Below are 27601 nucleotides of genomic sequence, written 5' to 3' on the forward strand. Positions count from 1 at the left end.
TTCAGATGTTACTCTTTATTCCGTTGAGATGAGCGTGACACAAAAACAGCATGGCATCACGTCCGTTGACCCATACACCACACGTGGCACAATGCAGCACTGGTTCACACCACTGCACTGAATCTAGTGACCCGAGTTGAATTGCCACCAATGGCTAACATCAGGTGGCGAGTGATATCTGAACTGGTCTTGGGCGCCCCATCACTTCAACTCGCAATGGCCATCATGGTGAAGTCTAATGAAACAACCCCCCCACGATCACCACGGAAAGTTGACACGGCAGGTGGTTTGACGAGATGTGTAAATAAATCGTCATCACATCACTCGGTGGTGGTGTATTTGCCATCACCGTGTTGTGTTTAGGAACCCGGACACATGACATAATACTTCATGGCACTCCAGACACAAGATAACACTGTACAGTCTTGTTGCGCTGAGACACCCCACAACATAACGACACTTGTGTGTAGACAGCGGCCCAACTGTGACAATGCCACGTTACGTTTTAAGGGCCTCCTATACACGACAGAACACTATTTAGGGCTCCCGTGAAGCAGCGTCACACAATCATATTGCTGGAGCGGACCCGCACTCGCCAATCTGTTCCCATAGGAGCCCTCTGGTATGGGGCGTGGGGCCGAGTCCGCGAGCAGGGATGTGAGGATTGAGAGGGGGGTTCCTGAGTCGACTGCGGTCGGCCTTGGTGGATTATCACACAGACAGGTCCCTGGCATCGGCCCACACGGCGTTCAGTCGGACCAGCCGGACATCCGAAGACTGCGCACATTTCCCAAATAGACTGAAGTACAAGATTGCATAAGACCGCAACGTTTTTAAATATTGATCCTTAAATAAGGGTTACGAATATAAATCTGCGGCACTGTCTCCTGCACAGGGCCCGTATGATCAATGGAAATGTACCATCAAGAGAATGATTCCATGTGCAACATGTACATGCAAAACACATGCACATGCATAAGTACACATACAGTGCACATATATACACACACACGTGTATTGCGATTTGCAAAGTCAACACAATTAAGGCGTTTGGACTGGATATAAGGACATGTCAAAGTCTAGCACCATGACGGTCCGGCCTTGTGTGCTTAGCTGCACATGGTAGCAACTCTCGACCGCCCGGCCCAGGCTGCCAGTTTAACATTACACAGCAGCTGCCTTTGCCATGGCACAAAAACCTGAGGCTGGCAATGCCAAGCCCCAAAACAAACACGCACAGAAAGTGGAGCCCTGCACGTGCCTAGAGCCCCCCCCCCAACCCCAGCCGACTCCCAGGGATCTCGCAGGGGGTGGCAAATCCCCGTTAACCGTCTCGGTGACGACGAGCGAATGCTCCCAGCGATACTCGGCAGGCGTGGCCGTGATCCAGCATGCCCACTGGGCTCCACTTGGAAACAACGTGAAGACCGGTCCAGGCAAGGCACCGGGTTTCAGGGTTCACCATCCTCAAGACGCGCAGAGCTCCACGCCGCACACAAACTGCCGCGCTCCCGAACGGCCGCCTGGGCTGTGGCGGCTCCGGCGCAGGCGAGCGTGTTCAACGGGAACCTGACAAACTCACTCACAGCATCCGCTTAAACGTTTTAAAAACACGGGTGACAAATGTAATAATTTTGGTTGAAGATTTCTACAGCGTGGAGCGATAATTTTTAAAAAAGGCAAAACATCTGGCAAGCCGAGGGCGGCGCGGCACCGACGCGTCCATCCTTCCCCCCCGCCACAGCCCCCCCACACCTCAGCCCTTGCGGCCACCGGTGATAAAAACCAAATATTCTTCAAATGGCGAACGTCCACAATATTGCCGTTGTGTGTGTCATTTGACCTCCCCACACATACACGCGCTAAGTGTATATGTGCACACATGCATTATATACACAAACGTACTACGTTAAGGTAAAGAATATATCCTATATGTACACCAGCAGTAAATGCACTGTGTGTGCTACTGTGTATACGCGTGTATAGCTACACACACACACCAAGTTCACCAAAGCCGATAAAGCCTCACTATCTCTTCTGTCCTCTCAAGTTTTCCCAACTCTAGGAGCGTGCGGGTGGCTGCTTGCATTAAAGGGAATTCTGTTTTGTACACATGCACTCTGCCAATGATTTTACATTCATTTATTTTAATTTGACCCCAAGAGCTGAAGCATATACAATTATGTAGGCCAGCCTTGTTATGTCAATCTTGTGCAGTAATGCAGGATACACATAGCAACCAACAATTATAGCTACCAAGAGCCAGCTACAGCAACCATACGGGAATCACTGAGCTACACCATCACCCACTTAAGCTGCACTGGCACCAGTTTAGACGTGGTTGACTGCGTGCGTGGTAATGTGCAACTGTGTAAGAGTGTGCGTCTGTACGTGTGCACTCGTCGGTTCTTTCCATTTCCAATCAGAATGAGAATTATCCGCAATTAACAATAAGCGAGTGATTGTTCGCAATGTCCCTTAATCAGAGGGTGGCACCACTGAGTTTCACGCTGCATACAGATTCTCTCCCTCTGCTGTGATGACTCCCATGCAGCGGAGCGGCCTCTGTAGAAGTGACCAGCCTAAAACGCCTCGGATTGGAGCCACTCCTCCCGCTCGCGGCTCTTCTTACTCCTCCTGCCACCTGCACACACCGTAGAAACAGCCACCGCGACATCCTTCAGAGCCACTCACCTAAAAAGCCACGATATAGCCCTGCCACAAGAAATGTCCAGCAGCTGATATCAAGCGATTATTTCTGTCAGGGCTATATAACCATTGCCGGACCTGAGTTGGCACTGCCGAGATGGTAAGTTTAAATCAAAACACCTGTTAACCATGCGGGCTCTGCAACGTGACGAGGTCCTTTTATCAACCCGTTTACCAAATGACTTGGTAAGCTGTCAAAGTTGGTTGACACATTTTTGTATATTTATGCTTTAAGGCAGCAGTTCTCTATTTCTGGACCCACAGATCACCACGCAGAAATTGCATACTGAATGATGTCACTCAACAATGGCAGCAATCAGCAGTCACTTGACAAGTTGGGAATAAACTCTAAATAGCCGTGCAATATGCAGAATACGGTGTCTTGTGAACAAAAACTGCACCTTCACGGTTCCATGGACACTTGCCAGGGCCTTGCAGAGCACCGCACAGATTGGGAACCGCTGATCTCAGGACGAATAATAAAAAAAAATCCCCATGCATCAAAGCCTCTTTTTGCAGGTAAGAAGTGTGCCCCCCTAGCTGGTGGTAAATAAGCCCATTGGAAAGATTGCAGAAGCGGTTCTGCGCCGTTTTTTTCTGGGGTCGTTGTTGAACATAATGTGACCCTGCACTCCAGGTTCTTCAAGGTCTGAATGGAAATTTCGCTTTTCAACGTCTCTGGCACATTGTGGAGGTAACCAGGAAAAAAATAGAATTCGTTAAATGATGGTCTTGTACACGAGCTATTTTACACCTCGAAGAATTTGAAGCAAACTCCTTGCGTGCTCTTAGCCAAGCGGGAGGGGGGGAGGGGAGAAAATAAGACCGGGGCGTAGGCGACTCACTCAGATGGCGCATCAGCTTCTTCCCCATCGACTCGTGGCCGTCCTCGTCCAAGGGAGACTTTTCTGTGTCCGCCACTGCCCCGGCCCGGCCTCCACTCCGCACCACACTACCATCCCGACCGCTGCCGCCGTCACCGCCGCCGCCACTCTCAGCGGCCCCTCTGCCAACGCCGTCTGTGGACCATACAGCACCGCTCTGCGTTGCGCCAAGCCGCACGTGGCGTCCACTGCCACCTTCACAGTAAAATGTATTCTATTGTGGCTATGGCTACTTCACTGCCAGAGGGATGTGATGTGGCACGAATGCTTGAGCAAGGTCATGGTGGTCCTCACACAGCCGAGATCTTGTTGTCCACACAACTGCGTTGGTGACAAGTTTGGCGTCTCCGCCTCGGTGCTTCCCTGTGCCTCTGCGCCGTCAGCACCGTTAAGCGCGGCACTTCTCATTTAGATTCTTACGTCACCACAGGTTTAAAGCACCGAGCCTTGACCCACGGCGCTTTGGCTTGAACCCTCATCCTCTGCTTGGCTTCAATGGATTGAGGGTAGAGGAATTCCTCATGATTTTTACTTTACCATTTAAATCTTAAACTATATTTAAACGGTCACTGTGAAGAGGGGTCCGTCACTGTGCCTACTTGGCCTAGAACCGATGTGGAGCTTTTGTGACTCATTGCGTCTCTAAAACAACAAACTAATTTTAAAAAAATGTTTTACCAGGTAAGGCCCACTGAGCTATATAGCTATTTTTTTCAGAAGAGCTCAAGTGGCTTATCGTGTGGAAATTTATAGCAGCCAAATACTCTAAAACCATGTTGAATCTAAATGTAGAGGGAAAAACTGTAGGACCGGGAGAAAAATCCACATGACCACGGGGAGAACATGCAAACTCCAAATATGCAGGCGTCAGGGTCAGGATCGAACCCACACACTCCTGTATACTAGGCGAGAGAGTTAAAATCCCACCACCGTGACCCTTTTCGGACCAGTGGGACGCCCAAGGCTCCAATTAGGTCCAAGCAATTTATTTTAATTGAAGCAGTGGACCCATCCCCAGGCTTCAGGCTTCATCCTGGGACATTGCTATCAGCATTGTACAGAGTTTGCTACGCACCGTCACGGTGGATTGTGTGTGGGGGGGCAATGCAATCATCGACTGTGGTCAGCTTCACCAGAGTAAAATCCAAATTACACTTTCTGCATCAGCCTACAGGCCTTTTCAACCCACGTTTTCCAGCAGCAGTTGCTAAAATAGTAAACTTATCCTGGTTTCAACTTATGAGTCTCATAAACTCTAAATCTCATTATAATGAGTCATGATCTGCCGATGAAACTCAGCGAGCAAAAACTTGGCCAGAGCACCCGAATAAAAATATTCTGCTGGAAAACATTGGCCCAAAAGGCCTATGGGCTTATGGGGCTAAATGCTATTTATTTTTTATTTGGTGAAAACAGACCATTGCTTTTCAATGAATTATCTTCGAGCAGCTTTAGCTCCAGTATATGCAATTTGCACAGAACCCTAATGGACATTAACGGCACACCTATTTACGCAACCGCCTGTGAAACACAATGCTACTCGTTTAATAATTTCCTTCAGCAGGGTAATTACAGTTTACATATATGCTGTAATTCTCTCTCACACACACATTTCGAAACAAAGACAGATGCCCCAAATAGCCTTTTTAGGCTTTTGGGGCACGTGCTGTTAATGAGCACCGATGAAGGCCGGCACGGCACACTCAGGGGGTGGAGCGGCCGGAACCACGCCCGGCCGTCTGTCTCTCCAGTGCTGATGTTTACACACGCCGCAGAAGACCCATGGCCGATTCATTACTGATGTTGGCCGCGAGCAGAAAGTGAACACAAATCGCAAGGTCTATGCACAGTGCACCAACTACTGCACTACTGAACCCCACTTAGAAACACAATCATGCACACACATTACACACGCACGCACACGTTCAGTGCTGCATCATGGGTACCCTTTCTGTTGAACGCTTCAGGAATGGCGATCAACACATCAGTGTGGCCGTCGGGGCTGGCCTGTTTACCTTCTGCAAGACAGGAAATGTACACACACACACACACACGCGCACACACACGCGCGCACACACACACACGCGCGCGCGCACACACATCCTCACAAGGCGGTGGCCACACACACGCGAGGACAGGTGAGGAGAGGGAGACAGATGCAAACAAGGAGAGTGAGGGGATAAGGGATCGAGCAGTGAGTGAGCAGTGAGGGTCAGGTGAGCAGTTGCGTTGTGAGGAAAGGGAGAAAGACGAGAAGACAGGGGTCGGTGATGAGAGGGGGAGGTGAGGAGAGAGGAGAACCGGGAGTATGGAACATCTACTTTAGACGCTGTCAGCGATTGCATCTCAAATCGGGGAAGGTAAGAAGTGGAGTGGAGATGGGAGTTGCACACCCATGCCTCTCAACAACGCTGCCGTGCACCGGACACTCACGTGCCGAGTGCAGCGACGCCGCCAAGCGTCACTGCAGGGAAGATGCGGGGGGGTTAGTAGTCAACATGTGTGCAGGTTCATCAATAAATCACGTTTGAGTTAGACATTTAGCCGTCAGGGCAAGCGTTACCCAACCTGCACCCTGACCTGATTTAGGGCGGGCGGGCCGGCGCGCACGCAAACCCCATGCCCGACGTTAAAGTTAGAAATTACGTTGAGCAAATATTACATTTATTTTATAGGAATTTCGGAGATGAACTTTCTTCTGGGGATTATTTCACTCGTTTTTTAAAAAAGTGACTGTCCAATAAACACCTCGAATTTAAAGGCACTGCCAAACTGACAAAAACTGCAGCCGGTGCGACACCGCACCGAGCGGCGCCTCTCTACGCCACGCGGACAGCGACAGTGACGACGAAGGCGGCAGCGATGAGGAGGATGGAGCGGACGGGGTGCATTGCGGCGCCATCACCCCGAGCGAGCATGGCCGCGCGACAGGGACACACGGTGCACCAGTTAACCAAAATGGTACGTGTTTATTACAGCATATACAAAGCAATGGATTTAGTACACGTTACTCTACGCGCGGTGCCATTAACCTGCTAGTCACCCTTATGCATTCACATCAGACGTGGAAAAACAACCCAATAGTTTAAACTTTAAATACATAACATTAAATGAACATATGCTCCATTCTGTGGCTATTTCTGACGAGAATTAACTATTTACAGACATCAGGTAATCTGATAAAACGTTATTATGCTTAGGTACAATTAGGTACAAGATTTTGCGCAAAAATATTTATAACTACCACACTGTAGGTCGGGTAAATACACAGCAAGGGGGCAAAGCCCCCCACGTTAGCAGACAGAAAAACCTCGCCCCCTGGCCTTACACACCCACCCCACCATTGCTTCATTAAAAATCACTGCTTATATTAAACTCTGCCCTGCCTCTCCCCCCAAACAAACAATAAATAAATGAACATGGAAAAAAAAACTCTACTTCTACGCAGCCAATTTCAGCTAAAGTCCTTCTCGGGGGGACGTCTAAGACAATTTGCATTCCTACGCGAGCAGCTGGTATTACGCTGCCTTCCACTACAACGCTCGTGAGTGTGAAACATCTCGGAAGCCTTTGTCCAATACCACGACGCCTGACACTTTGTTTCTCATCGCCCCGCGTTTGAGATTTAAGCACTCATCAGCAACTTCCAACTACTGGGCGAAACGAGTCACCGGGACGGCGTCGCCACACTGCCCCCCCCGCTCCCCGCCCCCCCTCCCATCGTCACAACCCCTAGCAGCGCTGGCACGCAGTGCCGTATGGCACGCGGCCTGGCAACCTGGCTGACGCAGGCCGGAGCACAGCTCCTGAGCGGCCTGCGGAGCGCACAGCCACCACCACCCAACCCCCTTCCCCCCCCCCGTTACTCTTCCCAGCGCGCAGCAACTAGCGGCTGGCGCACCGACACGTCCACGCCAAATGCTCACTTACGTAGCCGGTTTGCGGAGCACGTTCACAAACTTGGCGGAAAAAAATGAAATTGCACAATGCCTTAACTGGAGGGCCGAACCACACACGGCGAGCTCACCCCAGGTCAACTTACATTCATTTTTCTCTTAAGCTCGTTAGGGTACATTCACAATTCCGGCATGCCAACTCTGTGTCCAACACAACAGCTTAAAATGTTAGTCAATTAAAAACGAGGACAAGCCGTAAAGAGCACTCGGGCGAGCAAGCCCCGACCGCCTGTGTTCGTTACTGCTCCCAACAAACAAACAAGCAGCCCTTCACACTCTCTGTTGCCTGCAGCCAGTCACATGGCAGCTCGACGCCGCACACGTTTTACAGCCGTGCGTGTACACGTACGAGTTACACGTTACGGTACGTAAAATGCACCCGTACGGACAGACACACGTGCCGTCCGTGGGTTGAAACGTAATTTTGAACCGTGAGGTCGGTCGGGTGTTATGTTTTTCCAATATAACTTACTGCATAGACGTCCCATTTAAATTCTGTCACCGTAATAGCGTATCTTTGGTATAAACACGTTTTTTGGCTCAGGCAAGGAGACTCACAAGCCGGTACAATCAGCAGCGATGCATGGTTTCGATGTTGGCGGTGGCACGAGAGAGCGCGTGTGCGACGGCTGCCTTTCCGAATCACCAGGCGGCGGCGGCGGTGAGCAGGCGGAGAAGGGGAACGACGACCACACGGGGCAGCAGTCAAAGACAAAGCAAGCGGGCCGCGGCGTGCCGCTCAGCGGCGCTGAAATCGTCAGTCCTGCTGTTCTTCGCTCGTTAAAACTTCCCGATTAGCTCAGTGCTGCATGCACGTGCTGGGTCGGTGGGTGGCAGGCGTGGGGGGGGGGGAAAGTCTCTTAAATATGTGTCGTTTTTGTTTTTTAAATTATCATTACCGCTGCGATTCGTTAAGGTTACACTCTCCCCCTCCTCTGTCCCCTCTCTCCACGTTAGGGAAAGTCTCTGCAGCGCAGCTCTCCTATATTGAGCTCTCGGTGTAGGAGCCCTGCGCTGACTTACGCGCCACACAGTTGTGCTCGTTGAGCAGGTGGGCCGTCTCGTTGTGCACAGAGTTGGACAGCTCGCGCGCGGACGTTGGCGGGCTGCCGTCCGCCGTGTCCGGGGAGTGGGGAGAGCTGTCCAGCTTGGAGGCCGCCATCGCGTTCCAGTACTGCTGCCGCGTGATCTGCGGGTGACGTGCGCACGCACACTCGGGTCACCTCCCGGCACACAAGTGAATGAGGTGGGGGGACGGCAACCGCGGGGCAACAACAGCATTGCCGTCGTATGCACGAGCGTCGCAGTGGCCTCACCTTCACGTACTGCAGGTCGGTGACGGCGTGCACACAATAGTCGGGCACGTAGGGCTGCAGCAGCGGGATGTTGAGTTGGTTGTTGCTGCCGCCCGTCGGCTCCGTGCGGTTCAGGGAGTCCGAGCGGTTCAGGGCCAAGCTGTGCGATGGTGATGGATTCACTGCCGAGAAAACGCATTGCGACAAAAACGATAATAATGGAGTTTTCTGCCGGCGTGTGGCCGAGTGAAGGGGGTTAACTGTGGGGCGGGCACTGGCACAACGAGCTGTGTTCCCTGCGTACGGGTCGGGATTGCCAGTTCTACTACTGAGAACTGAGAGGAAGCCATCAATCATGAAAGTATTTTTACAGGGGTAATTGGCGCCATTAGAGGAAGGCAATTCACAGGTGCAGGAGTCAAGAAGGCACGACTCCTGGCTAGCAGTGCACAACCCCCGACCGCCTTGGACTTCAATCATCCAGCAGTGCACCCATCCAATATGCGCTGTGAGCAACTGCTCAGACCAGTGGCCCCGACGGCTCAGCCTGGGGACCCTTGGACGAGCACCGCTAAAAAAAAAATTCGACGGATCGACAGCGTGCGGGTTTGTACAGCGGACAGGGTGGCATGGACAGAGGAGACACTTGTGGAGGGGGGGGGTGGGGGGCACTGGCAGCCATGCAGGCGTTGGTGACTGCATAACAGGTCAGCGGGGTGGGGGAAAGGGACGTTAAATTTCCGGGTACTGACCTCCACATTGTTCCACTACTTCGCAGCCAGAGAGACACAGAACACAAAATGCAAAGCACAAACAGCCAGCAAAAGAAATGTATTAAAAACACACCCACTTGAATTTGCGCAACGCAAGTACGATGCGCCGACACACCGTGGGTGGGATGAACACGCATGCAAGCGCAACGGAAACGCGCCACAACGCGACCCTCTCGACGCGACGCGCCGCCACGGGCGCCCTAATCGAGACGCGGCCTGCGTACCGCGGCCCGCGTGCCCCTCGCCTGCGTTGTGACAAACTCGGCGCACGGTGAGCTATGTGCTCGGGAGGTTTTGGGAGGGGGGGGTAGAAAAGCAGCAGAGAAGGTCGCGTCGTCGAGAGAGACTGGTTAATAACAGCACGGAGCTCATGGAACAATGCAGGCGTGTGGACCTCAGGTACGAATGGGAACCCAATGGATGGGGACATGCAGCTGCAAGCGGCGCTGGGTGTGGGGGGGGCACAGGGGGGCACGTGGGTAGAGGGGGGTGTGTGGGGTACACGAGGTGCGCGTCGCATTACCTGGGGAGCCGGCAAGCGACTCGGCCCGGCTGAGGACCAGGGTTCGGGAGAGCGAGTAGGGCACTATGAGGGTGGCCGTGACGTGGACCAGGATTGGAGGAGCGGGGGGGGGGGGGTGAAGGGAGTTCCGGGATTCCGGGGAAGAGGGGGAAAAGATGCAGGGTACACAGGATCATTACAGCCACACCTTCCGCATCGCATAGGCACAGACTCAACCGCAGCGCCAGTCCCAGCACAAGCAGCCGTGAGAGCCAAGGACAAACGGCTCCATTACCGGACACCAGAGATCTCCATCACGACACCATTGTTGGCACGAGGTGTTTTCAGCGCCAGCTTTGGCTCTGACGGACCGGCAGCACGGGACCAGTGTTAGCTGCTCATATTAATGGTGTCCGTGAGCGCCCAGCAGAAAGAGGGCACAGTGATCGCACTGAAGGCTCTCACAATGCGGCGACGCGTCAGCGGTAGACGGCAGGTGCAGGCGTAGGACTCGCGAACCCAGCGCACAGCCTTGGTGAAGTGGAAGCATGGGGGAACGTGCGTCTCAATGAACGGCGATCATCTTATTGTGTTAAAAGCTCACTTCCGGGTTTAACAGACTCTTACCGCATGCGGACCTGTAATGTGGCTTTGGGGCTTTTCATTCCTTATCCAAGCTGCACAACGGCAGAAAAGCCGGTCCCCGTCATCACCACCACCACCTTGGTGCTGCAGTGGCCCTCACGTCAAACCCCGCCACACTCGTTCTCCTACTACGATTTGTACTAAAAGAAATACCCACGTGTACATATTATAAATATTGTTATATATTGGATTTTTTGTATTGCAATGCACGTTGTTTATTCAAGCCTTATTTACATTTTATTATATTATTCGAAATGAAGTCTAAATTTGTTAAATTTAAATAAATTGTATATTATGTCTTGATGTAATCCAGGTCACCCTTGCAAAAGAGGCCAAGATGTTTCACAAGTTTCGATGAGTTTCACCTCTCGGTTAAACAAGGCACACCAACGGACTTGACTGGGTCTCTCAGACCCAAAGGCTGCTCTGCAAAAAGCCATCTCGACCACAAGCCACGCGTTATCCGTCGGCACCTTGCTCTCCCCTCCTTTACCATGATGCTCTGTGGCCACCGCCACGTTAGGGACACCCCCCAATAGGCTCCACCGTGGTGGTGCTGCAACCTAACCGAGAGCACGGCTTCCAGGCCCAGCGACACTCAAAGCGTGCTCCACGCAACCGTCCGCCTGACACCCTTCCTCCCTCTGGGTGGATGCGGCTCCAGCTCCGCTGGAGGGGTTGCACTCGGGCGAGGCTGCACCATCACCGGGGCGACAAGAAGCCCACGGGCACACTGGGAAACCGTGCTGGCCGGGCTGCACCTCGCCCAGCGGGGCGAAAGAACAGACGCGACACCGCTGCTGCCCTCTTGCTGCGAGGGTGTGACTGCCAGTGCAGCGTCAATCCCCGATGGACGCTGGACGCTGCGTGCAGCTGTTTAAAAGCTGCTCATACTTAGCAGACAGCTTCCCTTTGTGGTGCAAAATTCCCAATGCGGCAACGGCACAGTTAATGCACACGGTTTAATCACAAGGAACGCACGCCGGTGATCGCATGCAAACGCGTGGGCTCAACATTATGTAATCCTCGAGTGAGTCAGTCCGGTCATGCATTGCACACCGGCCAGCCCAAGGGACACGCACGGCCAAAGCTCAGGGGCCGCCCGGTGCTGTAGGCTGGCGACTCCTCATGCCGCGACGCCAGGCAGCGCATCCGCAGCCTGGGGCCGCACTCGCGAGCGCCCAGCCCCCACCACTAGTTTCAATTCGGCAGAAAGCGCCGCGAGCTCGAGCGGCATGAACGGGGATCCTCGTTCTACAAACGGGCGGCGGTAGAACGTGCGGGCAGCCTCACGCGGCACAGGCGCCGTGCGGGCAGCCTCACGCGGCACAGGCGCCCCGCGCCAGCACCCGGGCACAAGGGTCGGCATCACCAGCGCGAGGCAAGCCTCTCAAAGGTTATACAAACGGTGAGTATTAATGCAGTTCTGGGGGTGAGGACAAACTTTTTAAACGGCAACTCCTTCTTTTAGTGAAACCAGTTGTGAGCAATGCAACATCAGTGGCATACGTACACCAGAAGGTCCCCGATGACCATTTCCTCAACCTCAGCATCTCTAAACCTGTCGGCCAGACACACGCATCGGGGTGGCGACGCGCTCTCACCGTAAGCAGGATAAAGGCATGAGCAACGTACGACAATTTTGGTACAACAGGGGCGCAGACGGTCTGCCGGAAACAACACGACACTGACACGAGACAGGACGAAGCACAGCGGTGGCAAGAGATGCGTGGGGCACAACACTGGTACAAGACGACTTTGAGCACAGCGTTTGGCATGGACAGCAATGGGCAGAAGACTCGTACAAGACAGCGCTAGGCAGAACACCGGTACAAGTCAACGCTACATCGCGGCACTCCGTTATCGCAGTGGAAACGTCAATACATTGACATTTCCACAACAATTACCAGCACCAACAAGTTATGCACAGTACTTGTTTTGTGTGTGTCACAAGGTAAAGTTATCTCCACAAATGAAAGTGCCTTCAATAGTAGGACTGCGAGCTTGTGGTAGCCCAGACTCGTCTGCTCAGGACCCTCACCTGGCACGGCTGGACAAACGACTGGCCGCGGACCCGCCCCTTTAAATGGTATAGAGGCAAATACCAGGGGATGACCGGACAAGAGAGACTACCTAAGCCTGTGCCGAGTGCCAAGGAAAGTCCCTTCGGTCAGAGGACAGACGGCTAAACATTGAGACTTCAACCATGCGCGCTTTCCTGAACTAAAACAACAGCTCTGAAAGAGAATACTGCACGACCAATGGAACAGGTGCTCAGAACTGGGTGGCTCTGATTAACGTGGTCTGGATAGCGCTTGTTCACAGGCAGCAGAGCCACAGCTCCGTTCAGCACTTCCGTCCCGGCAGAAAGCACTCATGACCTTGACGGTGGCCCTCGCACCTGGGCATGTTTCCACCAAAAGCTGTTTGATATTAAAAAGTTAAATCTCCCGGAGATTTTTTTCAGCTATAAATAACTAGTGACACAAGAAAGCACACTTCCTACAGTGACATTTCTATCCTTGGATCCTCATGAAGTTCAACTCTTTAGACAATCATTGTTTTATTTGGGCCGAATGCAGTGTAATCATAGTTTTGGATCTGATATTGTGCAAATAAAATATTGTGCATTGTGTGGGGAGGCCTTGCGGTGGCTCCTAGCTCAGGGCACCATGCTGAACGACAGCAGGTCGTCGGGGTACGTTGGCTGCCGTGTCGGCTAACGAGTCACGATGGACGGATCTGCACCAAACGCCATACGAAAAATATGATCGCTCAAGCGGACAATAACACGCTCGGTAGAGGACAATCAATGCCCATGTCTCAGTGTAGGGAATCAAATAAAAGTTTGGTTTTTAGGCCATTGGTATCAGCAGAGCCCACCCAGCTTCTCCGAGAGCCGGTGGTTATGGTGACCATTATACTTTAAAAACATCATAATGGAAAGAACACACAAAAAACAAAAGTGCGACAAATCACCGGCCCGTGAATAAGGCTGGACCGTGTGGAGAGAGCGCAATCGTGCACCGCGTACGTATGCGCCGGCCAAGGGCTGGCGCGAGGCGTACAGAGTACAGCGTGCACGCTGCCCAGCCTCACCCACGCGCGCGTGTGTACGCCGCGCGGTGCACGGGCCGGCACTTTCCAAACGGTGGCAGTGGGAATGAAATGGCGTCGGGGTCACCAGACTGCAGTGACCGCCCCGGGGGCGCCGCTACAGAGTGCAGGCAGACAAGGAGGTAGCGCAGGAGGAGAATTAATGAGGCACGAAGCAAGGCAAGGCAAGTTGGCGACAGCCCCACACAGGCAGCCAGCCGCCTGCTAGTACAGGAGCCCTGAACACACGTGTTCAGTTGATGTCTCCGACACGAGTGAGTGTTGTCTGCTGAATGCCCAAAACGGCAAAAAGCCAAACCCAGGGCCAACAGAGAGTTAACTCCGCTTGTCACCTTTAATAGCCGATGGCTAAACCAAAGGACCGTTGTTCTGGTCTACATCCTCGCACTGCTATTCTACGGACGAGGGCACTTAAACACCATCTCAAATTACTTTCACATCATACCGTTCATATCCAAGTTTGACATAGCTAAGCAAGACTATTACCAACATATCAATGGATGCGTTCAGTGGCATCTCAACTCGTGAGCCACAGAGCAAGACATGTGAAGCTCTGGCCTGTAAGCATTAAGCTGCCATCAGTCTACCTAATGTGCCTTTTTTCATGCATTCTTCTTCCCCGCCACACACGAAGAAGACGATGAATGAATCTGTTAGAACTCGTTTTTTTGTTGTTCTTATCAAAGATGATGGCAGCTTAACGCTTAAGGGCCACAGCATTACGCTTCCTCCACAGCGGCACCTCCATCTGTGAGTAACCGATGGAGGTGCCGTGCACGCCCTGCTGCGTCGCGGGGGTGTGGGCGGCCGCCCTCATGAGTGAAGATCTGCAGACCCCTCCTGCTTCTGTGTCATGGTGAGCGAGCGCTGCAGCCAGGGGGGGGGGGCACGTACCTGTAGGCGGAGATGAGGTGAGGATGGGGATCCCAAAATATGAGAAGGCCCCGCTCTCGAACTTCATTCCTTCCTTGCCGACCTCCACCTCCACTTTGCCCTTTGTTGAGAGACAAAGACAAAGATCCCCCATATAGCCTTAACAGACTGTTGGGGCAAGTGCTGTAAGCGAGCACCGATGAAGGCCGGCACGGGACACGAGGGGGTCGGTGGCCAGCACCACACCCCGTCGCCTTTGTCTCCTCAGTAGCGATGTTTACACATGGCACCAAGTACTCATTTGAGCACGAATCTAACTCAGATCTCCGAGTTGATAGCGCAGCGCGCTAACTGCTACCCTACCGCTTACTTTGTCCAGAGACACACGCGCCCTTACACACACACTCAAAAGTTCACCACATATATCCGTTTGCTAAATACCTGTGCAATAATTGCCTGAAATTGAAGCTAATGGTTTCTGAAACTTACTTTACATGCTTTTTAAAAGAAATTCCTCCAAGCAAACTTTCTTGAAACAGGAAATTCATTTAATTTATTATTGATTCATGCGTGTGCACCGTTTTTCGATTGCTTCTCTGAAAGTTGTTTTTGTTATAATTATGATTTGCTTAATCTTAGTACTTGTTTTATGCCGTTGCATTTGTCATTTCTGCAAATGAGGCCATCCTGGTCTCTTGAGTTCTCACCAGGTGAGACAAACTTAACTTAAACTTGAAAAGCAAAAATGTTATTAACAGTGGAGATTCTTTAAACTCCAAGAAGATGTTAAGTTACGAACCACTACAGTTCGTCTGCCAAGTCACTAACGAATGTCTCGAGTTAAATATCTTCATTTTTGCGTTGACAAATTGTGCTGCTGGACGTGCTAATCTGATGGTGTCGATCCGTCTGTGTCAAGTAAAATGGAACCTCTATCAGAAAACAATGCTGCACATTGAGGCTCTGCGCATGTCAGCCAGCACCACAGAATGTGTAACGTGGGAAATCACCATCGGAGGTCAGCTGTAACGAGCAGGAAAGTCACGTGCGCAGCAGGATGCACCAAGACAGCGGCGCACACGCGCGCGTCAAAGTCTGCATTGGAGGTTGGCGCCACTGCAACGGGGCCCTCAATTGCACAAAATTCCAAATTTGACAAGCGATTTTCAGTAACGTCAGGCCCCGCCACGCTCCATTGTGGGCGCATTCTCTCTGTATGGCCGGCTTAGGTAGCGTTTCAAAGGCTTTCGAAGTATAATGCTCAAAGATTAGGCTTCCTAGCCCACACTCCACTAACATGACCTCATGCCAAACTCCTGACATTAACGCCCGATAACAAAGCCTTCTGCTCATTCCTGCCTTTAACATGGACGTTTTTCAATCATTACCAATGACACAGCTGCAATTCTTTCCATTAATGTCAGGAAATGGGCAACAGCAGCTTTCACTCCACCAGACACAGCACCCTACAGTACACCACTGGTTTCATTACCCGAGGTGGGGGGGGGGGCAGGGAGGAGTCTCCGGCTCCTAGGTTTGAGGAAGTGACGAGGGGCAGTACCTGCAGCACCAGAATGAAGTAGTCGACTGGCTTGTTGTGCTGATAGAGGTAGTGTTCTGGAGCCTTGCGGTTCTTCTCGTCAAACTTGATCTCCTGAAACACGTTCGGATGCTTGAGAAGCCGCAGGAGGATTTTCTCCGATACCTGCGCCGGCTTGAAAGGCTCAAGCTCTGGGGCAGACGGACGGATGGCAGAGAGGATGGGGTCAACATGGAGGCTGGGGTAGTGGCGGCGACGGGGCCAGTACCCAATGACCTATGCATTCGTGGCCTTCACTATCGAAGCCGTTTACCCATTCTAAACAGTTTCGGATTAGAATACCATTTGTTGTTAACAAACTGCAATGTTGTTTTTTAGCCACTAAATGTTCTTATCTTGTAGACAAGATCCCAGGCTGAGGGTCCTAGCTGGCAACGAGGCTGAACCTTCAGTTTTGAAAGAAAAGAATCCCAATTTAAAGCGAATTTCGGGGACACCACCCTAGCGATGTCATTGCAGTAATTTGTACCAAAAGGGTGGCAGCAACAACAAAATGGTCTCCATGCACCACGCCTAAAAGTCACTTGAAAATCTCCTCCCCAACGACGCTATGAACTGCTATCAATGGACAGCCTTGGACACGCAGCCTAGGTGTGCGGTAGCTGCAACATAAGTAGAAAAAAACAAGTTCACAGATAATTTGCGCCACTCCGCATTAGATTAAATCTTTAATCGGCGAAGCGAAGATCCCAAGTGGCCTCATCGGCCCCCCCGTCCAGGCCCTGACGCACCTGCAGCAAGGAAGCGGTGAGTGGCGAGCAGCAGCTGAGGAGAAATCTTAATCTTCGTTTGGCTTTCCGACGGTTTGAACGCAGAGTAGTCCTGTTTGCGCTCTCTGTGCAGAACCTTCTTCTTGGACTTGTTGTCAGCTGCAGGGCACAGCAAAGGGTGGAGCGGCAGGGTGGAGGTGAACATTATTTCGAGTTAAACTGGTTTCTTGTGGCCTAGCGCCTCTGTGTTATGCTTTTTCTGGTACCCGCCTATTTTTCGACCAGCAAGTCATTCATGTCTAGTCTATTTTTATTTGGTGAATTGTTTTGGTTACGTAATGGATAACAATGTTGGATGCGCACAACTTAATTACTTGAGAATGTTTTGTGGATGTTAAAAGCAATACTTGTATGGTCAGGGCGATGGTGATCAGTGTTGTGGGGGGCAGCAGAAGTAGGGAGGGGCAGGGAGGAAGGGAGGAGGGGAGGGAGGGAGGCAGGAGGGGAGGCAGGGTGATTCCAGCAGGTGCTGCGACTCACTGTACATGTCGGTTTCATCCAGGATTTCGGATTTGATGATCTCCTCGATAACGTCCTCCAAGGTAACAATGCCCAGCACCTCGTAGAAGGGGTCGCCTTCCCCCTCATTATTCACTCGTTGGACGATGGCCAGGTGAGACTTGCCTGAAAACGGAACGTGTTTTTTGCGTGTACATGGCAGCAAAAGTGAGGAGAAAGTAAGTCAGTTTATGATGGCAAATGTAAGGAAGGATCGACATAGCCAGGTAATCAACCGGGGAGGGGGGGGATTTGGACCCAAGTAAAGCTCATCACAGGTAACATCGCACAACATGGCCAAGATCAAACCAAGCAGATGCTACGCGTCTCCCCACCCCACTCCATCCAAAGAAAGTTCCCGGGGTGAGCCGTACGTGCCACCGTTCTAACCGCTGCATACCATGGCCACTTTTTCCATCCCCTGCAAGATTTTCCGAATATCAGGCGTGCTAATGAGCGTGCGGGGGGGGGGGGCTCAGTGCAGAGTGGAAAACTCCAACCCCATTCTCGTTGGGTGCACAAGTAAGTTCACATCGCCCCTCTCTCCCGAGGGTGCGCAGCCGGATCCCACCCCTCAACCCCTCCCCCCCAATAACCCGTTTACGGATTAACCCCAGCAAGTTAAGGAGGTTGGCGCTAAATGCAAGAGAAAAATTTGCTCCGTCCACCTCTGGCCCAACCAAATATATGAGAATGATGATAAGAAGATGCCGGACCGCAAGAAGTAATCACGAGTGCGTCTCTAAGCCCCAGACAGTGAGTAAGAGCACAACAGCGGCGGCGGCTGTTATAACGGGCAGCGCGAAGCTCCCACGCGCTCACCACAACCGCAGCTGCGCGGCCTGGGCGCCACCGCAGCCTTTCCAGCTTTAATGGGAGGTCATTAAAGAGCCGTATCTGTGGGGCGCATTTGCCTGGGCCTACCCCAAGCTGCCAGCTGATGTGGAAAAAGACCCTTCACGGAAAAAGAGAGTCATCTGGGCCACAAATTTATAAAGGTCGGTCATCTGTCACAATTGTGCGAGGTCAAAACAAATAATCCCCATGCGGGAATCATGTTTTGCAGCTGGCAAGCAGTGGTGACAGCCAACCTCATGTGATTAATTATATAAAAAATCTGAATTGGTGTAATAACCATCGGCATATTAGTTAGCTGCTTGAGTGATGTGCTTCTAGATTGAAAACTCATTTAATTAGAACTGTTTTTTGTGTTTGGTCTGTTACCCTTCCTCCCCACCTCCGATGAGCATGATTGGCTAGGTATGGTGCGAAAAAAGTTCAACATACGTGCGTACGGCACTGGCCGGATGTGGCACCTAACGGAGTTGGGTGTTGCCAAGCAACAAAACGCCACTTAATTGGGTCCCACGAGGTGTGTCCTGAGACGTGACACAAGGGACAGCGCTGATCATGCTGCTGCTGCGCTGCTGCTGCTAGTGGTGGCATTCGTGGGGTGACGTCCCTCAAGACCTAGGGGTTGGCACTGACTAGTTGCACTGTGCGCAAACAAACACCGCCAGCAGCGCCATCTCGTCCCTGAACAAAGGTAGCGCAAGGTTCCGGTTAAGCAGCAGGTTCCGGTTAAGCACATGCAAAAGGGGAAAACAAATTTACACAGCAACGACGCAACACAGAGAATGGCACGTCGGGTGGAAGAGAAGCTGAACATGATACGTATCTCACTTTTTCTTCCCACCGCTTCCCTCCCCACCTCCCCGTGCCGCCACTGTAACTGCGGAGCGGCCTGCAAGCGAGTTATGCTAAACAGTGGCTGCGCTTGTGGGCTGCGAGCGTAGATTAAGCGGTGCTTACACAGCGATCTTATCCGGCCTCAAACATGCGACACGCACCTGAGGGTGAGCGGGCGCGCTCGAGCTCCCCTCCTCATCACCGCGAGGCCCCGCACTGGCGCTGACCACAGCTCTGTGCAGATTTCACTTTTGTAACAGAGCCGAATGAAAATAAACAACTATGTAAATAAACAAAACACCCTCCCTCCCCACTAATTCACGGGTCAGGTCGGCGATGTTTAACGCCTCTTAAACTGTCCCGTTACGAGTTCTGCATGACAGCAGCACGGACTTGGGACTCATGAGAACGCACTCTTTACCACCCGGCACTTCAATAACACACTGCTCTCACCTCACCGCACAGTGCCTGTTGTATTTTTTATATTGACTGCGTGCCCTGGCTTGTCACGTTAGAAAGCATTTTAACACTGTACAGTGGGGAGTCTGCCAAGGTTCCCGAGGCGTATTTGAAGGTTTTATTTTATGTACACACCGCGAGGCACTTGGCAGCACGCTTGCAGCGGCGTGATACTGTGCCGCAGCCACGACCAACCGCGAACGCAAACATGACAACATTTCCTACCCACCTCGGTGGTGGTGGCAGCGTGCACCGTCAGGGAGCCATGTTTTCATTGACAATTCTAGAGAACATTTTGGGTTTGGACTCTCTCTCAAAATGTACCACCGGTCATGAAGCGGCCCTGGTAGACCACCAGGCACCGCATGCCCACAATGTTATTTTAAGCACCCAGGTCAAAGTTCAGCAGCAAGGTACCTGAACAGAATGTGCTAAGGAGGTGGGGGGGGGGTAAATCATAGAGCGGCCCAGCAGCACACATCAATGTCCGCGTGACTAACGCAGGTGCCACGCGTGGGCCCCGCGGGGAGGGCATCATCACAGGACTGTAGAGACGAATGGGGCGACGATCGAGGTTAAATTTAATAGAGGCGAGCAGCTGTGCCTCCCACATTGTGTGACCACCCTGCCACTCAACAAGCGCCACGCTCCCGGTGGCAGCAGGCAGCTCTCCCAGCTCTACAAAATGGTAGCACAAGAGCCAAATGGGCCCAGAAGTGATGCGAGCAGTGCAAAGTTCTTACTTTGAGAAAGAAATAAGGAATCGGGAGCCCTGAATGACTGCACAGGCCAGCACTGGAATGACTTGCTTACGAGTCAAATGCTAACGAAGATGCCGCTCGTATCAGTCCCGCTGGCTTTTACCTTCCCTAAAGAGCCCAAACCCGGACACTTTGCAGGTGCCAGGAGAACAACCTAATCCCTCTCGACATCTAATTGGATGGGATGGAGTTGCTCCTCGGCACAGGGAAAGTGGCCAAGGCACCATCTCCGCTCACCACCGACGAGAAAACAAGCGGCTCTGCTAATAATTGCTTGGGCAGGAATATCAGCCGAATAGAGCAACAAGCCCGCGCCACACGCATTAACAGCTCCACCATCATTTCCTGCTCGTCCCATGGGTAGCGAAGCTAAATGTGGTTCATTACGTTTAAATTTACCACAATAAACAACGCAGACACGGCTTCCTTATGACATTTCCTTCCCAGACTGTTTTAGTCTCGCTTGCATTTTTGGCATTCTTTGACTTAAGTCGGCTCTGTGATACTGTGGCCCTGGCACCCGGTCCAAAGCAAGGTTACCTCGGGAAAAGCCTCGAGCTTGGGAAAACAAAACACGCCGTCGTCCCACGCGCGTGTTGCAATTCCCGCCACACAGTTCGGCCGGCCTACCCTATCGGGGCACATCTGGAACCTGCGGCGTTCAATGCCTCGCTCAAAAGGCAACCACGGTCACGGGTTCAACCCGTGTACGCCACCGCACAGCACAAACGATCCAAATCAGGGGCGGCGACGTCACCCAGTGGTAAAGTGTCCGCCACTTGTTGCGAAGGTTTGCGGTATGAATCCCGTCAGGCCACACCAGTTAATGCTGCGAGTTTATTAACCATACAAATACTACCTGCTGTCTGCTTCAGTGAACATTAAAGATCCCGTAATATAATTCGAAGAGTTGTAAGCCATTGTATGCCAGTGTCATAGTCCAAATATGCAAAAAAAATATTCTACCACAAATTACTTTCCTGGAAAACAAATAGTCTCGCCATGACCAAAAACTTAGCAGGATCCTCCCGAATGAGACTTGAGACTCCGTGAGGTTATCCTGTGTAAACAAGCTTAACGATAAGAAAAAGTCGACTGTACTGACATCATACAAAAATGACGGTTCAGTGAAATTACCAGAGGTGGGCATAACTAGTGTCCATTTACCAACAGCACTGGCCAGCGTGGAAGTAGGATCAACCAACCCACCCCATGACTGATAAGCCAGAGAGGCCTTCATCCAGCAGTGGATTGACAAGGAGAAGCAAATTATTCATTATCATCAGCCAATATATCCACTGCTGGATCAAGGATTCCCCACGCCATTGCCATCCCTCACAGTCCCCCAATGCTGCTACCATCCATCTCACTCCTGCATACAAACTCATCTCATCGCTCCATCTCCATGACAATTCTCCTCTTGCATTCAGTCTTAGTCTGCCCTTCTGTCACCTGTCCTATCCAGACCACCATCCTGCCTTGCGATGTGTCCTGTCCAGGTCCATCTACTTTCCTTAATATATCAATACAGTTTTATTTACTTTCAAAAGTTCTTCCCCTGTGGCTGTCTGATGCAATGCCTAGGTGTGCAACTACACGAGCTGTTTGGTTCTTTGGGCTGCGTCTTCCTTTAAAAGTCTGGGCATCGGCAACAGGACACGCATTGACATAGTAACCGGCAGCAAACGTCTCTATGGCTGTGATACACAGAGTGGACGCCGCGCTCCAAAAGTTGTGAAATGGAGCGAATGGGCACCGTGGATGCCTGCGGAAATATTATTATTAATTATTACACTTGTTTACCCAAAGGAGGACTTCCTTGGTCTCAAGACTCTTTCAGGAGGGTCCTGCCAAGTTTCCGCAAAAGGGGATGATGTTGCTGCCGTGTGTAATCCCAACTGAGTGATTTGCAGGTAAAATTTTCAGCATTGGAATCTTTAGCCAACAACCAGTTACATTGTGTGCGTGTTTTTTTAGCCATGGATGGAAACCAGAGGAAACCTATGCAGAACAGGGGGAGAACATACGAACTGCGCACAGTAAGTCAAAAGAGTCAGTAATCAAACCCAGGCGGTTATTGTGTATCCACTGCGCCACACTAAGTAGGGAGGAGGTCTCCCAGCCCAGGCCTCGAGTTAGTCACAGGAGTCTGAGTCAGGAGAACTCCTGACATGGAGACTCGCACCGCACGGCAGTCCAGCCCCCATCTCCCCTGCCTCTTACATAAGGTTTACATACCTAACCTGTTACAATGATCCATATATATACACATCATTGGCGCGTTGTCAAGAAGGACGCTGTTAATGAAACACCGATTTCCACTTTTCACTGAACACTGTCACAAAAACAGCACATGATTAAGTGAGGATCTTTAATGAATAATTAATGAAAATAATTTGGAAAATTACTCTTTCGACTCACTGGTGCATACATTTAATATTTTCTCCAGATTCAGCAATTTCACAGTAAATGTTTTGCAGATCCAAATACATGACTAATCGATCAATTAATTTTTGATTTAAAACCTTTCTGCCAACCTTGTGCATGTACACAAGGGTCAGTATATTTCCACAAGCGTACAAGGCCCACCCAGAAGGTCCTCACTTTAGTGTTCTGCAGCCCGTGGGCCAGTGCAGAAATTGGCAGCACCAAATGTCGATAAACATTAATGCTACCGAATTATTTAGGAGGCCAATAACGGCTAATTAGCGTGATACCTTTAAAATGGTTGCCACATTTAAATATTACCATCATAACGAGGGTAGATTTTTCAAAAACAAATTTCTCCACCCAGGTAGTTATTGCTAAGTGAAATATCTGCTCTGGGCCATTGGACCACCTTCTCTGGGACAACCAAATTGAATTAATTACTGGAATCCCGACTCTTCTCTCACCTTCGCTGAACAAGGTAACAATGGCCCAGGAATACGTGACAGAGGAAACTACTAACGACTAACAGAGCTTGGGAATGCCACTTAGGCAAACATTCAACAAGACGGGGCATGTTTTTGTAACATTGCAAAGTGATATCACCACCTGTCAAAATCAAGGTTCCTGTTTAAAAATAATTGATTTGTCCGAATTATTTGTCTATTTTCTTCCCAGGCACTGACACGCATTCACACGGCCGTTTTTCGGTGGGATTTTGTTATCGCTGGGAAGTGGGTATCTGAACCGGGAGCAACAACAGGAAGGGTCCCAGCAAGTCGCACGCCGAGCCACCCGCACGCTGCTCGCCAGCGGGAGGCTCATGCCGCTGCAGATTCCTCAGGTTCGCCCGACGCTCACTTGCCCACTGCACAATGTAAGCGCGGTCATCATCTCCAGCCGCCACCCAGAGTGATTAAGGAGCATTTCAAGTCCTATGAAACGTTGGTCACCGAAATGACATCGCTTCAATAATTTGTCCCACGGTTGGTGATGGGGGGGGGGTCAGTGGCATATTTTCAGCAAACACTGGATGAATGAGAACGTCTGTCAAATGAAGAATGAGGACCGGAGTCACTCCCGGCGCTTTAACAAGATCTCGCTCCCCTCCTCACCCGCTGTCACCACAGCGCTGTGTTGAGGGCTCACCAGACGAGGATCGTGCAAGGCAGCTACCATCTGCTTGCTGGTTGACCCCTACTGTGGCTCAAACAACCCACCCTTGGGGCCGGCTCCGTGGGAGTAGGTGGCACAGTGCCAGCACAGGGACAAACAAGCAAGCTGGCACGTGCGCCCAATAACGACGCCCCCCACAGGTCGAGAGGTCACAAATATTGCAGACACGCAATTTTAATGGCTATCTAATCGTTAAGAGGCAATTACGATACGGTTATTAATGAGCAACCCTTTCGTGTAATTTTCCAGAACATTGTGTTGCAATATTAGTAAGGTGTAACTTTATATCCTGGGTAAACATTCACCAAACACAAACACGCCCAAGCTGTAAAATCCCCATCGCGGGTCCCGAATACGGGAGCAGCCACGGCATTCATTATTTAAATATGCGTCGCATCAACGCCGTCAACATGGCAGCGGTTGCTGCCGCACAGCGTCGTCGTCGTCATCCCCTAAACAGCGTCGTCGTCGTTGTCGCCGCGGTGGGGGGTCAGTCCCGTCACAGGGGCCGAGCAGACCTCGGCACAACCCCTCGGACAGACCACCCGTCTCCCACCACCACATATCCACACCACAGAGACCACATCCAACCCGTTATTACCCACCCCCCGACTCACTTCGTTACTACTCCCGTTCATTAAGACTCCCGTGTGCGTTAACAGTCCGCTCCATTAATACAATGCAATGTTTGCTCTATTCAACGACGTCATTCATTAACGCTCCTTCGATACAATTTTAACGAGAGAGCCGCCTTGCAGGGCAACAGCTGGCGTCCACTTCAGTAAAACTTCGACACGGCCGTGCCTGTGACTACACCTGTACCCACAGCCACACCTGTACCCACAGCCACACCTGTACCCACAGCCACACCTGGTACTCATCCATACCCAGCACTGCGAGTGAGCGCACACACAAGGGGGGGGGGGGCGTGGAACCCCCACGTCTTCTCCGCGTCTTCAGAGATGTTGCTAAACGCACTGCGGTGGGTTGTGGTGAAATAGGCCCCGAGTGCGGCGGGGGGCACTCACACACAGACCGGGGGTGGTGGGGGGACATTAACACAGGGGGGGGTTCAAAAACATGAGGGGTCCAGGCTCACGGGAGGAAGGCGGTGGGGAAGAGGGGGGGGAGAAAGCCCACCCCAGGCACCTAAGGGCAAGGGGATTAATTCTCACCGATTTTTTTTGCAGTCGCCAATAGACGATGGTGAAAAAAGTGACATCAACAGCTCTCGCCATGACGTCTTTAATCTTCAATAGACTGAAAGCACCTTGCTAAGCGCCACTGCGCATGGCGACGCATGGCGACATGTATACTGGATGTGGTATGCCGGTGGTGGGGAAATATTTTTGTCGCCGATCTGGACAGACCCGGTTAAAAATTAAGCCATGCCTGCCTAGGTGGGGAGGTTGGAGACAACACAATGCAGACCAGGGGGAGGAGGAGGCGGGGGGTGGTGGTGGTGGTGACCTCACCTTTCTTGAACTCCTCCAGCATGGCGTCCAGCTTGGTGTCGTTGAAGACGAAATGCAGCGGGTGGTTGTAGAACTTGGTGATGGTCTTGAGCGGGGTGCAGTCGTCGGGGTCGACGAAGGCGAGGTCCTTGACGAAGAGCAGGTCCACCACGTTGCTCAGCTCGTCCTCGTACACGGGGATGCGCGTGTAGCCGCTCTGCATGATCTCGGACATGGTGCCGAAGTCGAGCACGGCGTCGGCGCTCAGCATGAAGCAGTCTTTGAGCGGCGTCATCACGTCCTCCACAGTCTTGACGCGCAACTCCAGGGCGCCCTGGATGATGTTCAGCTCCTCCTTCACCAGGTCGTTGTAGGGGTCCGTGACTCTCAGCATCTCCAGGAGCTTCTCGCGGTTGTAGACGGTGCCTATCTCCTGGCCCAGCACCACGTCCAGCAGCTTGCTGATGGGGAAGGACGCGGGGAAGGTGAGGATCATGAAGAGCTTGGTGAGCACGATGGTGTTGGCGCCCACGGCCAGGCCGTGGCGGGAGCAGAGCGCCTGCGGCACGATCTCGCCGAAGATGACGATGCCCACGGTGGACGCGATGACGGCCACCACCCCGGAGCCGATGAGGTCGTCCAGGAGGATGGTGAGCGTCGTGTTCACCAGCACGTTGCCCAGGAGCAGCGAGCAGAGCAGGTAGTTTCCCTGTCGGCGGATGGGCTCGATCTTCTTGGCGTAAGCCTTCTCCTTGGCCGTGCCGCAGTTCTGCACGATGCGCAGCTCCATCGGATCGAGCGCCATGAGGCCCAGGTTGAGGCCGCTGAACATCCCCGACAGGCAGAGCAGCACGCCGATGAACAGGATCTGCAGCCAGCGCGGCAGCATGGACGTCCTCTCCTCCACCATGGCGATGCGACTGTCGTTTCCCATGTGCGCCACCCAGTTGTCTCCCGTCTCCAGCCCCGCGGGGCCGGCGATGCCCTTCGTGCAAAGGTAGAACAATCGCTCCGTCTCGCTCTTGCGCAGAGATTTCACGTCCACCTCGACCACCACCGAGTACTCGTTGCGCGCGAGATAGCCCACGTACGTGATGTCCGAGCTGCGAGGACATGCCTCGGGCCCCGGGCCTTGCTGCACCTGCTCGGCGTCGGCGAAGGCCAGCCATTCTGCGGGCGGCGGCCACGGCTCCCCACCGCCGCCTCCCCCGTCGCCGTCGCCGCTGCCGTTGCGGTAGACGAAGAGACGCAGCCGCGCGCGGCTCCGCTCCTGCACCTTGATGATGCCGTCCTGCACATAGGCGCCCTGGCCCTTGTCCTCCAGCCGCACGCCCACGAAGCGCGGCCTGCCGTCCACCACTACGTCTCCGAGGGCCCAGGGCCCCGAACCGGCCTGCGCACTTTCCGAGAGCCCCGCCGCGCAATGGAGCAGCAACAGCAGGAGCAGCAGGGGCAGCAGCAGCAGCAGCAGTCGGAGCAGCGCGGGCCGCGCCGTCGCCATGTTCCGCTCGCCGCCGCTGTGCGCGAAGGCGGCCGCGCGCGCCGGGTTCTCGCGTCCCGCTCAGCCAATGGGCGACGAGGCCTCGCCCACAACACCGCCAGCGCACACACTCCGCGCCGCCTCGGCCAATGGGAGAGCGCGGACACACCCACACTGCCGCCCCCACCCACGCCGCGAGGCCGCGCCCACCCGCTCAGCCTCGGCCAATGGAGGCCTCCGAGCTGCGCCTGTGTCCACCTCGCCGCTCTCAGCACGCGGCCCAATCCCAGCTTAGGGATCAATAATAATAATCGACGAATTCCTTCTTCCCGAGTCGATTACAACATCGTCTGTGATGTCGCCTCTCTCCTTGTTGATACGCCCGATATCTGTGAGGTCGGACAGCGAATGTGGTTGCCGCGGGCCCCATGTGCCCCTAATGAGAGACTATCTTCAGAGCTTTCTCAAACGGAGGCCCTTTTCGCCAGCAGCGACGATATGAAGACATTGCAGGGCTGCACCTTTACTTAAAT

At 52.6% G+C, this 27601-nt stretch overlaps 1 protein-coding gene across 2 annotated transcripts; it reads right to left on the reverse strand.

Annotated features, from left to right (window-relative positions):
* LOC144721469 (metal transporter CNNM2-like) lies at window positions 1–27119 on the reverse strand. Of its 2 annotated transcripts, XM_078599094.1 has the most exons (11): window positions 25610–27119; window positions 17605–17748; window positions 17086–17223; window positions 16316–16485; window positions 14776–14875; window positions 10141–10203; window positions 8866–9026; window positions 8573–8738; window positions 5540–5611; window positions 3555–3728; window positions 1–2644 (listed from the first exon to the last, which is right to left on the reverse strand). In XM_078599094.1, exons 1-11 carry the CDS (start codon window positions 27087–27089, stop codon window positions 2583–2585), a joined length of 2730 nt encoding a protein of 909 aa, XP_078455220.1. In that variant the 5' UTR covers window positions 27090–27119; the 3' UTR covers window positions 1–2582. The 2 variants fall into 2 exon arrangements, with proteins under 2 accessions (XP_078455220.1, XP_078455221.1); XM_078599095.1 differs by lacking the exon at window positions 10141–10203 and having other exon boundaries at window positions 25610–27118.
* Window positions 27120–27601: the final 482 nt, after the last annotated feature.

The sequence above is a fragment of the Lampetra planeri genome, chromosome 12 (genome assembly GCF_965212315.1).
Source record: "Lampetra planeri chromosome 12, kcLamPlan1.2.h2, whole genome shotgun sequence".
In the NCBI taxonomy this organism is placed as follows: domain Eukaryota; kingdom Metazoa; phylum Chordata; class Hyperoartia; order Petromyzontiformes; family Petromyzontidae; genus Lampetra; species Lampetra planeri.